Here is a 14,984-nt window from a genome sequence, read left to right as displayed (position 1 = left end):
CAATTGCATCCTTTATCTCCTGCTCCAGTATTGCTCCTTCTAATGTAGCCCTGTCCCCCTCCCCTAACCTCGGGTACTCCAACCCATCTAGAAATTCCTGCATTTCACGGCCTCCCCCGGGTGGCTCTGACCTGTACAACCTCTTGTAAAACTCCTCAAAAACCTTGTTAATCAGCTCCGGAGCCACCACCAACTTCCCGGCCCTATCCCATAGCTGAAGAATTTCCCTTGCTGCTGCCTCCCTCCGGAGCTGACCCGCTAACATACGCCTTATCTCCATGTTCATAAACTGCACCCCTTGCTCGTCTCAGTTGGCGCACTGCCTTCCTGGTGGACAGTCTGTCGAAGCTCCTTCCTCTTTTCCAGCTTCGCTGTGTCTCCATCTTCTGCATAACTCCTATCTAACTCCAACATCTCATATATTACCCTCTGCCGCTCCAGCCTCTCCTCTTTGTCCACCCTGGCCTTAAACAAAATTACCTCACCCCTCACCACCGCCTTTAGAGCCTCCCAGACGACTGCCTTCGACACCTTACCCGTACAGTTGAAACCTACATATTCCTTAATTACCTTTCCAATTTTCTCACAGAACACTTGGTTCCCCAAAAGCCCCAGTTGAAACATCCAGTTTCTATCCCGGCCTCTGCGCTACCCCCTTCTCCAGCACCATATCCACCCAATGTGGAGCATGATCTGACACAGCAATTGCAGAGTATTCCGACCCCTTGACTCCAGCCAGCAAAGCCTTTCCCACCACAAAAAAGTCGATCCGCAAGTATGCCTTATGGACTGCTGAGAAAACAAGTACTCCCATTCCTTTGGGTGCAGGAACCTCCAAGGGTCCACCCCTCCCATTTCCACCATTAGCCCAGCCAGCGCCTTCGCCCCCTCCCCCTGATGGGACCAGCGAGCGCAGCCGTGATCTGTCCAACCTTGGTTCCTGCACCAAGTTCCAGCCCCCTCCCACACAATCAGCTCATGTGTGTCCAAGTCGGAATGGCCCCAAACACCTTCCTCGCGAGTCCCACATTGTCCCAATTGGGACCATATACACTTACCAGCGCCACTAATCTCCCGCCCAGCGCCCCTGCCACAATCACATATCTAGCCCCCTGATCTGCCACCACCTTCTCCATCTGGAAGCGTACCCTTTTGCTGACCAACACCGCTACCCCTCGAGCCCTTCCATCAAATCTAGAATGAAACATTTGACTAACCCAGCCCTTTTTAAGTCTCACCTGGTCCTTCATCCTCATGTGAGTCTCCTGCAGCATTGCCACATCGGTTTTCAAACTTTTAAGATGCGAAAGCACCCTTGACCAGACCTCCTAGCCCTCTCACATTCCACGTGACTATCCTTACTGGGGGTCTCTCCCCCCCCCCCACCTTTCTTATCCACCATCATCATACCCCCAGGCCCTGCCCCATAAGCCTGACCCGCCCCTGTCCATTGTTAACATCGAACCACTTCCCCCCCTCCCGAGAACCCCCCTACATTTCCCCCTGAAACAACATCCCCCAACATCCATCCCTTCCCCCCCTCTCACTCGCCTCGTAGGCCCATTGAAGCCTGCTATCCAGGCTCCAACGTCCGCAGCCTTCCTCTCCCCTCACCTCCGTTCACTAGCTGACTTTAGTTAGCTAGTGCGGGTGGCTCCCCCCCCCCCCCCCCCCCCCCCCCTCCCTCCCCGCCAAGACATATCGTCCCCTTCCACCCAGTCCCAGAGAAAGAAACAACAAAACAGACCCAACAATCCAACCCCTACAATTCACTAACATAACATTTAACCATCGCAACACAGAACGCCAATCAACCCACCATTAACTTGAACTCTGTAACAATGCAAAGAGAAGTAAATTACAGTACAAATCCGGAAAAAGAAATTTGTGACATTTATATATTTCCAGCTGTTCAAACACAGTCCACAGTCTCTCTTCCAGTTCCGCTCTTCACGTCTGTCCCAAGCCTTCTGCCCTCACGAATGCCTCAACTGCATCCGCTGTCTCAAAATAAAAGACTTTGGCGTTATACGTTACCCTCAACTTGGTGACTCTTACATGTAAAGCTGTTGACTTCTAAACAAGTGGGAACACCTTTGTTACATCTGGACTAACTTCAAACTTTTACTTGCACCATAAGCAATGTATAATATTGGAATTTTTAAGGTTATGTATTTAATCAGGTTATTTTACTTTTTAGTTTTTAATATTGATAATTTTTTAACTCAAGGTGTAGATATTAAATTAAATCTTTGCCTACAGATGTAGCCCTAGACGCCTTCTTGTGTTATGATGATGGTATGTGAAGGTTCACACCAACTTTCATTCACAGAATCAGAGTGAAAGAGAAAAGTGAAAGTGAGAAAAAAGCACAAATGTGAGAATGAGAGAACAAGAAAGAAAGAGAGAGAGATCAAGAAACATAGCAAGAAAGAGGAAGAAAGAATGAGAGAGAGAGAGAGAAATACAACTGCATGCACACCTTAGCCTCTGTGAACATTATGCTCTGCTCACAGCCTCGTTCTCTCTCACCGCACTGTTCGGGGCATTAACCTCTGTGAAGGTACGATTCAGGGCCTTAGCTGAACACGGAGACCATTCTGCTCACAGCCTCGCCTTCTCTAAAGCCATGTATATTGAAGAAACGAACAGAAAAGGATGTGTATGATAGATATCAGGTGGATCAACAATTGAGACTTAGCCTGGATTTAGGAGGTTCAGCGCGGAAGCCAGAAAACAAATAAAAGAAACCAGAAGAGACGATGGTTGGAGACTGGCAGCTAGCTCATTTCTAACCGGGGTACTGGGCCACAGTGAGTTCTACCAGGGGTAGACTGAGCTGCGGTGAGTTCTGCATGGGGTAGACTGGGTCACGATGAGATCCTACCCTTGGTAGACTGGGCCGCACTGAGGTCCTACCCAGGGTAGACAGGTCTGTGATGAGGTTCTACCCGGGATAGACCAGTCCACGGTGACTTTTACCTGGGGTAGACCGTGCCACGGTGAGGTCTCCTGGGGTAGACTGGGCCGCAGAGGGTTCTACCTGGAGTAGACCAGGCCACGGTAACTTTTACCTGTGGTAGACCATGCCATGGTGAGGTTCAGACAGGGTAGACGAGGCTGCGGTGAGTTCTATCCAGGTTAGACCAGGCCGTGGTGAGGTTCAACCCAGGGTAGACAAGGCAGTGGTGAGTTCTATCCAGAGTAGACCGTGCCGCAGTGTGTTTTGCCCGGGGTAGACCCGGCTGTGGTGAGATCTACTCGTTGTAGACCGTGCCATGGGGGGTTGTACCCAGGGCAGACCGGGCCATGGTGAATTTTACCCAGTGTAGACTAGGCCACAGTGAGATTTACCCGAGGTACAATGGGCACAGTGAGATTTACCTGGAGTAGACAGGCTGCGGTGAGATTTACGCAGTGTAGATCGCGCTGTGGTGAGTTTCTACCCAGGGTAGGCTGGGTTGCATTGAGTTTCTATTGTGGTGGGCTGGGTTCCATTGAGTTTCTATCGGGCTGGGCTGGGTTCCATTGAGTTTCTATTGGGCTGGGCTGGGTTCCATTGAGTTTCTAGCGGGCTGGGCTGAGTTCCATTGGGTTTCTATCGGGGTGGGCTGGGTTCCATTGAGTTTCTATCGGGCTGGGCTAGGTTGCATTGAGTTTCTTTCGGGCTGGGCACCATTGAGTTTCTATCGGGCTGGGCTGGGTTCCATTGAGTTTCTATCAGGCTGGGCTGGGTTGCATTGAGTTTCTATCGGGCTGGGCTGGGTTCCATTGAGTTTCTATTGTGGTAGGCAGGGTTCTATTGAGTTTCTAGCGGGCTGGGCTGGGTTCCATTAGTTTCTATTGGGGTGGGTTGGGTTCCATTGAGCTTCTATCAGGGTGGGCTGGTTTCCATTGAGTTTCTAGCGGGCTGGGCTGGGTGCCATTAGTTTCTATTGGGGTGGGCTGGGCTGCACTAAGTTTCTATCCGTGTAGACCGGGTTGCATTGAGTTTCTACCCGTGTGGACTGGGTTGCATTGAGTTTCTACCCGGGGTAGACTGGGTTGCATTGAGTTTCTATCCGGGGTAAACTGGGTTGTATTGATTTTCTACCCGGGGTAGACTGGGTTGCATTGAGTTTCTATCCGGGGTAAACTGGGTTGCATTGATTTTCTACCCGGGGTAGACTGGGTTGCATTGAGTTTCTATCCGGGGTAAACTGGGTTGCATTGATTTTCTACCCGGGGTAGACTGGGTTGCATTGAGTTTCTATCCGGGGTAAACTGGGTTGCATTGATTTTCTACCCAGGGAGACTGGGTTGCAATGATTTTCTACCCGGGGAGACTGGGTTGCATTGACTTTGTACCCGGGGGAGACTGGGTTATGACGCTAATTTCGGCGCCGCCTCCTGGGATGTCGACGCGTGTTTACGTCGTGACGTTATTGTCCCCGCAGCAAGATGGCGGCGGACCCGGAGTCTCTGCTCCGCTTCCGGAGTCAGTTCCGAGCGGAGGGACCAGCCAGGGTCATCGGGGAGTATGTGCGGCCCGGGCCGGAAGGTGAGAGGAAATGGCGACATTTTTACTGCAACCCAGGCAGCGGGAAATGGGCGGAGCTCGACCTGGGACGACCCCCTCCCACCCACGACCCCCATCCACCCACGACCCCCATCCACCCACGACCCCCATCCTTCCCCTCTCTAGCCCCCGCCCGCCCGCTTTCTCTACCCCCTCCTTATTTTCGCCCACTCTACCCTTCCCCTGTCTATCCCATCTCTCTACCACCATCTCACTGCCCCCTACCCTCCCCATCTCTCGACCACCATCTCTGTGCCCCCTACTCTCCCCATCTCTACCCTCACCCTTGTTCCATCCACCCCTTCCCTCGCCATCCTGTTGGAGTAGGCTTGCCAACCCTTCAGGATTTTGTGCAAGAATTGAAATCAATTGCTGCTGGGTGCAGCCCTGGAGAAAAATCATTGGAACATTAAGAAAGATGGTTTCAAATGTTCTTTGGACAGATATTGAAATTTTGAAAAAGGTGGAGGAGAGGCTGTTTGGTGGACAGTCAAGCATCATCCAATTGGGCAATCAGTCGTTTTACTTTTCAATTGGGATCAGAAGGTAGTGTGTCACATGGATGGATGTCTTGGCTAAGTAATAATTGGAACATTTTTTAAGTCATATGATGAAATCTCCAGGAGTACATTTACTCACATTTGGCACCCCTGGTTGTATTGAAGTGATAGTTCTGTGTGTCACCAGCACACATCTGGAAGCCAATCCGTTGCCTCTTGATGATGTCATTTGGGGACTGCATGTGGGTATGAGAGGATTATGGGTCAGATACAGATCCTTGGAAGATTCCAGAAGTGCCAGTATGAGAGATGCAAGTGAAACTATTTCTGGCAATGGTCTCGCCACGGTTTGGATCATTAAGTGCGAAACCCAGTGAAGAAAGTAGCACTGAGATGGGAAGATTGACTAGGGAAAGCACCGGTTCAGGGAAAGCAGGGAAGAGCTTGAGAGAGGATTGGCTAGCTGGGAAAGGAGTGAGCCAGCTGGAAAATAAGTTTCCATCTTAGTGACCACAAGTTCTGTGCAAATTTTTGAGTTGTGGGTGGAGGAAGCAGGGAAGAGGTGTTTTGGTGATGGAGTGGAAAAAAAACTAGGGTCGTCTTTGCTTACCAGGATGTTCTTGGTGTAATTGCTGGTTTTGGCAGGAGAGTGGACATTTTATTCTCTCTATTACACAGCAAACATGTTTGATTGATTCACACAACTAACAAATGAGCAGATCTTGTGAAGTAGCATTTGTGTCATTGTGTGTGAAAGCAATAATTGTGGTAAGATTCCAATACCCATTTGAAGGAAAGACTGGTGTTCACATTTCATATCACGTAACATTTTTTAGAATGGGGATGGAGAGCAAAACAAAGATTAATGGTTACGTTTACATTTCATTTTTTATACGATTTGTGTTCAATGCCATTAGGCGTCAAAAGGACTCTCCAGACACACGGGAACTGCATTAGACAGGGCCACTTGAAAATAAGGGGTTGCCCATTTAAAACATGGCTTAAACAAAACATTTTCTCTGAGGGTTGTTGGGTGTTTGGTGCTCTCTTCCTGGAAAGGCGGTGGAGGTAGTCTTTGAATATTTTTAAGGCAGAGGTGGATAGATTCTTGGTAAGCAAGGGGGTGGGAAGTCATTAGGTGGGATACAGATTTAAGGCAACTGATCACATCGGCCTAGAAAGCATCCTAATGGGCTGCATCACAGCCTGGTATGGCAACTGCTCGGCCCAGGACCACAAGGAACTTCAGAGAGTCGTGAATACCGCCCAGTCCATCACACGAACCTGCCTCCCATCCATGGACTCCATCTACACCTCCCGCTGCCAGGGGAAAGCGGGCAGCATAATCAAGGATCCCTCTCACCCGCTTACTCACTTTTCCAACTTCTTTCATCGGGCAGGAGATACAGAAGTCTGAGAACTCGCACGAACAGACTCAAAAACAGCTTCTTCCCCACTGTCACCAGACTCCTAAATGACCCTCTTATTGACTGACCTCATTAACACTACACCCTGTATGCTTCATCCGATGCCAATGCTTATGTAGTTACATTGTATATCTTGTGTTGCCCTATTATGTATTTTCATGTATTTTCTTGAATTTTGTTTAATTCCCTTTTCTTCCATGTACTGAATGATCTGTTGAGCTGCTTGCAAAAAAATACTTTTCACTGTACCTCGGTAGATGTGACAATAAACAAATCCAATCCAATCCAGTGATCTTATTAAATGGCGGAGTAGGCTTGAGGGGCCACTTCTGCTCCTTGTATGGTTTGTATGTACTTCATCAGTCTTTGCTGTCATACAAGCTGCTCACATATCTTCTGTACAATATGAAAGTAATTGCTGATCGACTAGTATTGAGCAGTTTTAACAATATCCTTTGTTTATAAGCAGATTTGGATGATGAAGAGAAGAAAAAGGAAAAACCGCTTCCTCGATTTAATATGCACTCTGTATTCTGGATTTTATCTTCAATTGCTGTGACGTATTATGTTGAATTTTTTTCCACAATTAAAACAGATTACCGAATAGAAGGGTAAATCATCTGAATATGTTTAACTTTTCATATCTCTTATTGGTGTAATTTGAAGTTTCAGAATGTGGGATATTAGGAACGTTTTGCTATTTTGCCCAACAGCATTATGATGGGTGTTCTTGAAGTCTACTGCTAGAGGCAATGCGAAGAACATTAAATGTTGCTACAATCTGGCAATATCCCGTTGAACAGGCTATAATACACATGTGAAAATGGAGACTCGCATTACTGTGGGTCAATTCCACAACCATCAGGCTTCCACCGCCTATCTGTTTGTGCTTCACAATTGCCGTGTCTCGATTTAAATTTATCACTTGTGAAATAAAAACTCTAATGGTTTTCAAATCCCTTTGGAAAAATGTAAACTCTCATCTTTCAACTCTGTTGAATGCAAAAATTGTAGTCTAAAAATTGGACAAACTGCACATGCTCAGAGTGCACATTGTAAAACTCTGTTGTGAGTAACAATATTCAATTGAAGCCCAGGCTTTAAAGACTGACAGAGGAGTTCATGTTAAAACCCTGAAGGAATTAAAGAAAGAAATGTGAATTTAATGGAAATGTAATTGTTACTGTACAATGTAATTTTTTTGGGATTAAATTTGGGCATTTCAGTTACTGAAAGAGGACAGCGAAAAAAATCTTCAGAGAAAACATTTGTGATTTTTGCACCATCACTAATATTTTAGTTATTAAATAGTACCAGTTGAAGTCATAGAATCCCATTTGGCCCATTGAGTCTACACTGACCCATCTGATAGAGCACCCTATCTAGGCCCCTCCCTTCCCGATCCCTGTAGCCCCCCCGCCCCACCTAACCTACACATTTTTGGACACTAAGGGGCAATTTAGCATAGCCAATCCACCTTACCCGCATATCTTTGAACTGTGGGACGAAACCAGAGGAAGTCCACGCAGACACGAGAGAATGTGCAAACTCACCCAAGGCTGGAATTGAGCCCATGTACCTGGCACTGTGAGGTAGCAGTGCTAACCACTGTGCCACCATGCTGCCCTTGAAAATCTAAAGATGAAAATATCACCATCTTACAGGAATGGCATTTCCGTGCTCAGTGGGCACCGCAGGAGTTGGACTGCCTTATCGACCCCGATTCTCGCACTTTGATTTGACGGGTTATGTTACGTTTCTGTTTCCCTTCTTGTTCCTTTTGGGCTGTGCTCCACTTGTTGTTTTGGAGCACCCCCATTTTGTTTTATCTACCAGTTACTTTGTGTTTTGCTTAGTTGACACACCGAGCATCATGCCAGTATAAGTGGCGGATGCCGTATTGACTCCTGCTACGTGTAGATAAATGTAGCAGGTCAACATTTCACCAAAAGTCGCAAAAAAATTTTTTAAAAATACAAAAACAAAAAAAAACATTTTCTTTTTGCCTTTCTGGCCTTAAAATTATAGTAGTTAGACCTTATAAAAGGTCCAGGAGTGGCATGTAATGCAGGTGCTAAGATGTTTCATGATGAGTATTAAGCACAGCTGCTTGATAAGACTAAATGTCTCTTCCACTTCCTACTTGTGATGCAAGTATTTATAATTTGGTCGTACTTGCTATACCTTGCCCTGATATGTCTCCGACAGTACATGAACTACATTTCTGCTACTCATATCTGTTTCTTCTTAGTAATCCTTTTCTCTCTCTCCAAAACAGTCGATGGTTCCTTTTAGGCACCTCACTGCTGATTATTAGCCTGCTGATTGCCTTCTACTGCATCTTCTACCTGGAATGGTACAGAGGAATTGGAGAATATGAGCAATATAATCCTACCCTTGTTCCTTCAGCCACAGCTTCTTTCATTGCTGCAGCAGTGTGGTAGGTTTTTATGGTCTGTGCCCTAAAATCAGCCTGCTGATTTTTAACTTGGGGTTCTGTCTGAAATAAAATGTAATTAAATTGAGCTGCTGTGATGTGCTGGTACTAAATGCAAATCTTAAAACTTGCTGTCCTAGTCTATATTCGGAAATAGTGCAAAGGGGTTTTGGTGGTTAAATCTTAGTGGGATAATTGGAGGAATTACTGTTGATTAAAGCCAAATAAGATGATAACCTAATTTATACTATTTGTTTCACATTCTTTATCCTTGAGTGTTAGCTTAATTTAGGGGTCAGGGGATACTTGCCTTCAAGTTGGAGTGAAGCTCCACTGCAGAACTGACATGTTTTCCAGGCAACAACTTCAGTGCAGCAGTGAGGGAGTACTGCGTTTTAAAAAAATATATATTAAAGGCATTTTACATATATACATAATAATATCAGAAGTCCAAACAGCAAGGAATCCTGCGTTGTTGATGTCGTTCAGATGCAGTGTTTTAAACGGAGACTTCTACAGGGAGAAGTACAAGACCGCATGGCAGTATTTGATGAAGAACAGCGAGTTGTTCAATCGCCCTGCTGAATATCCCCCATCCCTATCATTTTTCTGTAATGATACAAAGGCCCAATTATTCAAAAGGGATTGGATAAACACGTGGTTTTATTAATTTCAACTAGGCACATGAAAACATATATTCATGGGTTGAAAGTTGAAGATATCAGCAGCTGACCTTTGCGTGCATGTGTTCTGCTCAGGGACCAAGTGAAACTGAGGCTGGATCACATCTGGTGATGGCATGCTGCTATCCCACACCAGCATTGACACTTAAAAAAAAAAGGCTATTTGTCCCATTTGTGAAGTGGGATCTTGCTGTGCACGTTTGCCAGCTTACACAATCATGAATGCACTTGGAAATAAATGTGTTGGTTGTGGAATGTGTGCTACAAAATAATTTGGTGTTCATTTTTTTACTTTAATATATAAATTATGCACAACTGCTTTAAACTGATCGCAATGCAGAAAGCTTTAATTTTGTGATTATAGAGTGAACATGTAGAATCTTCAAACTAAACAGTGGCAATTCATCTTTTCTGATTAAGAATTGAATACAGTTTTTGCTATTCAATCCATATTTACCTTTGCCTCAGGGGGTCACAGCTACCTTTTTTATTGTTCTTAGAAGCAGTTTGTGAAATCAGAAAGGAAATATAATTCCCCAGTTTCTAAAGTAGAATGTCCACTGTCAAAAACATAACTTGCTTCTGGTGTAAGAGTCTAACTTTTAAGCTGGAAGTAACAGTTTACATAATTAAGAATCTTTTTAATTTGTAGTATGTCCTGAATAATTTACTAATCATGTTTAGCATTTCATTGGGTATCTTTTGTCTTTCATGATTTTATTCTGTTTACTTCAGTAATAAACGTGGGGCGGGAAAAGGATAGATGAGTATGTTTAACAGTAAACACAATAAACAAATAAATATTTTTATTGTCACAAGTAAGCTTACATTAACACTGCAATGAAGTTACTGTGAAAAGCCCCTAGTTGCCATATTCCAGCACCTGTTTGTGTACACGGAGGGATAATTCAGAATTCTCAGCTGGTACGGGAATTGAACCCGCACTGCTGGCCTTGTTCTGCATCACAAACTAGCTGTGTAGCCCACTGAGCTAACATTGCAGTCTGTGCAATGTTGAAAAAAATCTGCAAAAAAAAAAAGTGAATCTTTATCTTGGTTTTTGGATCTTCGACTCCTTAGAGAAGTGTTCTAAAAGGGTACTGGCGCAATAATAGAGCAATTCTATTAATTCATTTGTTTGCTCAAAAAAACTGGAATCTAATTCAAATTCTGCAATTTAAATAAAACAAAAACAAGTATTTTTCTGCTGTTTTAATTTTAATTCGTTGATTTTATTAACTGGCAATGGTCAAAATGTTTGTCAGTCTTCTACTTTGGAGCCCAAGCATATGCACTCTGACTTCCTTAGAAAGAACTCTTCTTTGTTCGAAGTTTCAATCATTGACAGTGTGTTCTTAGTCAAGTTTAAGTGAAAATAGTTCAAACGTTTGTATAAATTATTTTTCAATTAATTTAATAAATGTATTTTGTGATGGACCTTGGAATGGATCACAATTTGTAACCCCATCCATATAGTTGAAATTTATGAAGTTCTCAAAGTAAATTAGGGGTGTGCAATAAATGCTAGCCTAGCCAGCAATGACTGCACCCATGAATAAATTTTTTAAAACGTGCTGCACTGCTTCTGCATCACGTTATTTGAAACTAAATGGCAAGGTTTGAATGGTATTGTCACTCAATAATTCAAATTCCAATCTATTTTCTGTTTATGTATATGCAGTAATTACATAAATCAACTATTGGACTATATTGGTAATAGAAAATTCTAAAGATACCATAAGGTGACCAAACATCAATCAAGTCCCTCAGTGTGTAGCAACTTTTCTAGTTAACACTTTACAAATTTCAGTGATATATAAAGAAGTTATCTCCGGTCCAGAAATACACAGATTGTAATATAGGTATAGCACATGTTATTGAACTTGACTAAGTTCTTATTTTCACAATGCAATTAATGTCAATGTGTACCAGACTGTACGTATAGAGTTCAGATACCTCAAGGACTGAAGCTAGATTGTGTGTTATCACATTTGAAATGCAGAAGCACTCAATATATCTGTAAACAATATACTGAATTTAATCTTTCTTTTTACAGCTTTAACATTGCACTGTGGCCTGTGTGGTCTTTCTTTACTCCTTTTATCCTTTTCACTCAATTTATGGGTGTCGTAATGTTTGTATCATTGCTGGGATGATGTTCTGCAGGTAAGTTTCTAATAACAGTTCCAATTGTTTTTGACGAAATGGATTTTATAATTCTCATGTTCTGGGAAGCATTGCAGTTGGTGGTGATCAACAACATCGACAAGTGGTTGTTAATTGATCTCAGTTGGGGTGCTACAGTTCTCCGCACTCCTGGCCTTGGTGGGAGTAGAGTGAATTCATCCAGGCTTCTTTCTCCCGATTGCTTTCCATAATCACTGCTGGAAAGTGCATGTGAATGCTTGGTGAAGGGAAGATTGGGTTCAGTTGTGAAAGCCTCCATATTTGAAGAGCTTGAATTGTGCTTACTGACCAGGGCCACAAGGTGAATGGCTTCTCCAGGGCACCCACAGAACCACTGTGTACCCTATCAAAGATGAGTGGCAAGCAGGAGAGGAGCAAAAAATGAAATAGTTTAAAAGGAAAGGATTTGTTCGTTTGGATCTGTTAAAAATAGAATTTTACAATATAAACAAAGAATTTGTAAACTAACATCAGTGGAAAAATAGGTTTTCTTAAGCTAATTTAATCATTGCTCCATTGATTTTTTTTTGAGTATTTTGCTTAAATCTTTGTCAAATTTCTGACCCTGACCCAAAAATAAATTGAGTGTCCATAAGTTCTTCTGACATTGGTGACTTTATAGCTCTCATAATTTCAGAAGTTTGTGCCTGCATAAAGTAAGACAAAATGTGTAAATATTTAGTTTGTAGCAAAAAAACTGAAACTAAAGCTTTTGGTTTCATTTTTTTTTCTTTTTTTTTAAATTTAGATTACCCAATTATTTTTTCCAATTAAGGGGCAATTTAACGTGGCCAATCCACCTACTCTGCACATTTTTGGGTTGTGGGGGCGAAACCCACGCAGACACGGGGAGAATGTGCAAACTCCACACGGACAGTGACCCAGAGCCGGGATCGAACCTGGGACCTCAGCGCCGTGAGGCGGTTGTGCTAACCACTAGGCCACCGTGCTGCCCAAGCTTTTGGTTTCATGAAGTGAGCTGAGCACAAGTACATTGCTGCTGCCATTCACTTCGCAATCAACTGAAATATAAGGAAAAAAGTGCTGAATTTCATGTTTTCAACTTAATTTTCAATTAATTAAGGTAAAAAGGCGCATTGGCCTCAGTTTTCCTCCCCATTTCTACTTTAATTATGTCGATCTCCTTGGTCAGTTATTGCAACCTAGCATAAAGAGCAGGCAGGCAGACTAGCTGCTCTCATCGTTTTTATATGATCAGCTGCTGAGAGATGCTCAAGAAGAGGCCACACGTCTCTTTCTCCCCTGGCTTTTTATCACTACCTTTCTGATCAAGCATTGGAATTGGAAGTGTGAAACATTGATCATGAAAATCAGATATTTTGCCACTCAATGGCACAGCTCTTGAGGATCCAGCAGCCATGGTTGTGATTATATGTACACCACATTTATTACTTTTTCCCACAATTAGTCTGCATCCAATCAACTCTTTAATATTGCCTCATTTTGGAAAGAAATTGACAAAATTAACTTAATTATAATATAGTTGAGAATTGTCTAGTTGTGCCAGTGAACTTGTTAATATTTTAAATATATAAAAATGCGTTGTAAGTTGATTATTTTCTTAAGGAATTCTTAATAATTTTTCTCATTTCAGAGTTCAGCTTGATGTATCCTGTAAATATAGAACTTCTCTTTCAACAGCCTGCAATTGTTACAAGTAACTGAAAAGAAAGCTTTAGTTCAATTAATTTCATTGTTTAATAAAAAAACATAATTTATCCATGATCTATAATTGTGTAAAAAAAGATTGCTTTATACAAGATGAAGAAAATTACAATTGTGTGATCTTCCGTGAATAAGTCGATGTAATTAAAGAATTCAATGAAGTCCATTTGAAATATCATGAACAAATATAAAAATGACCTGCAAAGACAACATTAGGACTGCCTGAAATCAGAGTGAGTGCAAATTGTTTTAGGTGATTTGTTGCCAGCGAATGAGGCTCCCTGATACACAAACAAGGGAAATTGCCCCATTCCTTGACTGGATTCAGATTCTTCTCATTTGTTCTCTGGTTTCCTCCTGTGGTAGCAATCGAGAACCTGCAGAAATGTAACCTGATTCCAGTCCTCTGCAAGTATCCTGAACTAGCAGTTATACTATTTTTCCCCTTCCCAAGTGGAGCAACTGCTGATCAGCACCCATGACTGCTGCCTTTATATGAATTTTAAATTAAAAAGTTACCCCTTTAGAAGTACATCACCGACTTAGAAGATGACAACCGTTGCTTATCACCCACAGACTTACAGAAGGACAAGTACTTTGCTTGTTTTTCTGCCAGAAGTGATGCAAGATATACAAAACAAAATATTCCAGCAATCAAATGTTTGAATTTTATTTTATGTGTAGGGAGTGTTTGTATCTAACTGGGGGAAAATAATTTGAATGTGCTTTATTGGTTAAATAGATTGATGTTTCTTCTGGCCTAACTCAATGGAATAAGTATGCAGATTCTTAAGCATACAACATGCATAAATTTGATAAGTAATTTTGTTTATCAAGTTGTAATATGACATTAAATTTATACAGCATTTCTATAATATATTTAAACTACTGGGCCATTTGTGTAAAAACTAAATGAATTATGTACTTTGGTTCTTGTTTAAAATGTGCATGTTGCCAGTCTATTCCTTATATTTGAATAAAAACGTGCCACAAAAAACCCACAATGTTTGCATCACCGAGCTACCTACAGAACTACAATGTGCGTCTGATCATTTTGTTTTTGTATGATTCACAAAATCTGAAAATTAAATCGACTGATGAATCAAATTGTTGTAAGTGTGCTTTGTGAAATCATGAATCTGGTGTGCATTGTTCCACAAGAGGAGACGGGGCCCATTTATCCATAGATGTTCTTGGTGCAGTGCCAGTGCTTATCCACAGTGTATCAGAACTCTTGTGCTTGCAATATTCTATGCATAAGCAATTTGGTTGCAACCCCTGATTATGAAATCTCTTTTTTTATTAGGTATCGTGTTCCAACACTTGATAAATGGACTTCTTGTGCTGGCAGTTATTTATGACCAGGATATTCTGTAATAGAAAGTTTGCAATGGCCAGTTTGTTAATATATATGCAAGATTATTTAATTCCTTGGAACAGGTATTCTGACTTTTTGGGTGGCTGGTCACATCGAAGCACCAGAAAATAATAAGCTTTATTTACTGC

General features: G+C 42.5%; 1 protein-coding gene across 1 annotated transcript; it reads left to right on the top strand.

Moving 5' to 3' along the window:
* Nucleotides 1-4,395: 4,395 nt before the first annotated feature.
* Nucleotides 4,396-14,585, top strand: tmem128 (transmembrane protein 128). Its single transcript, XM_038792071.1, has 5 exons — nt 4,396-4,540; nt 6,955-7,096; nt 8,764-8,925; nt 11,662-11,771; nt 13,408-14,585. Exons 1-4 carry the CDS (start codon nt 4,441-4,443, stop codon nt 11,759-11,761), a joined length of 504 nt encoding a protein of 167 aa, XP_038647999.1. The 5' UTR covers nt 4,396-4,440; the 3' UTR covers nt 11,762-11,771; nt 13,408-14,585.
* The last annotated feature ends 399 nt before the right edge of the window (nt 14,586-14,984 follow it).

Source organism: Scyliorhinus canicula, chromosome 3, assembly GCF_902713615.1.
Source record: "Scyliorhinus canicula chromosome 3, sScyCan1.1, whole genome shotgun sequence".
In the NCBI taxonomy this organism is placed as follows: Eukaryota; Metazoa; Chordata; class Chondrichthyes; order Carcharhiniformes; family Scyliorhinidae; genus Scyliorhinus; species Scyliorhinus canicula.
The sequence above is the reverse complement of the archived record's forward strand: the minus strand, read 5'-3'. Positions and strand labels throughout refer to the sequence as shown.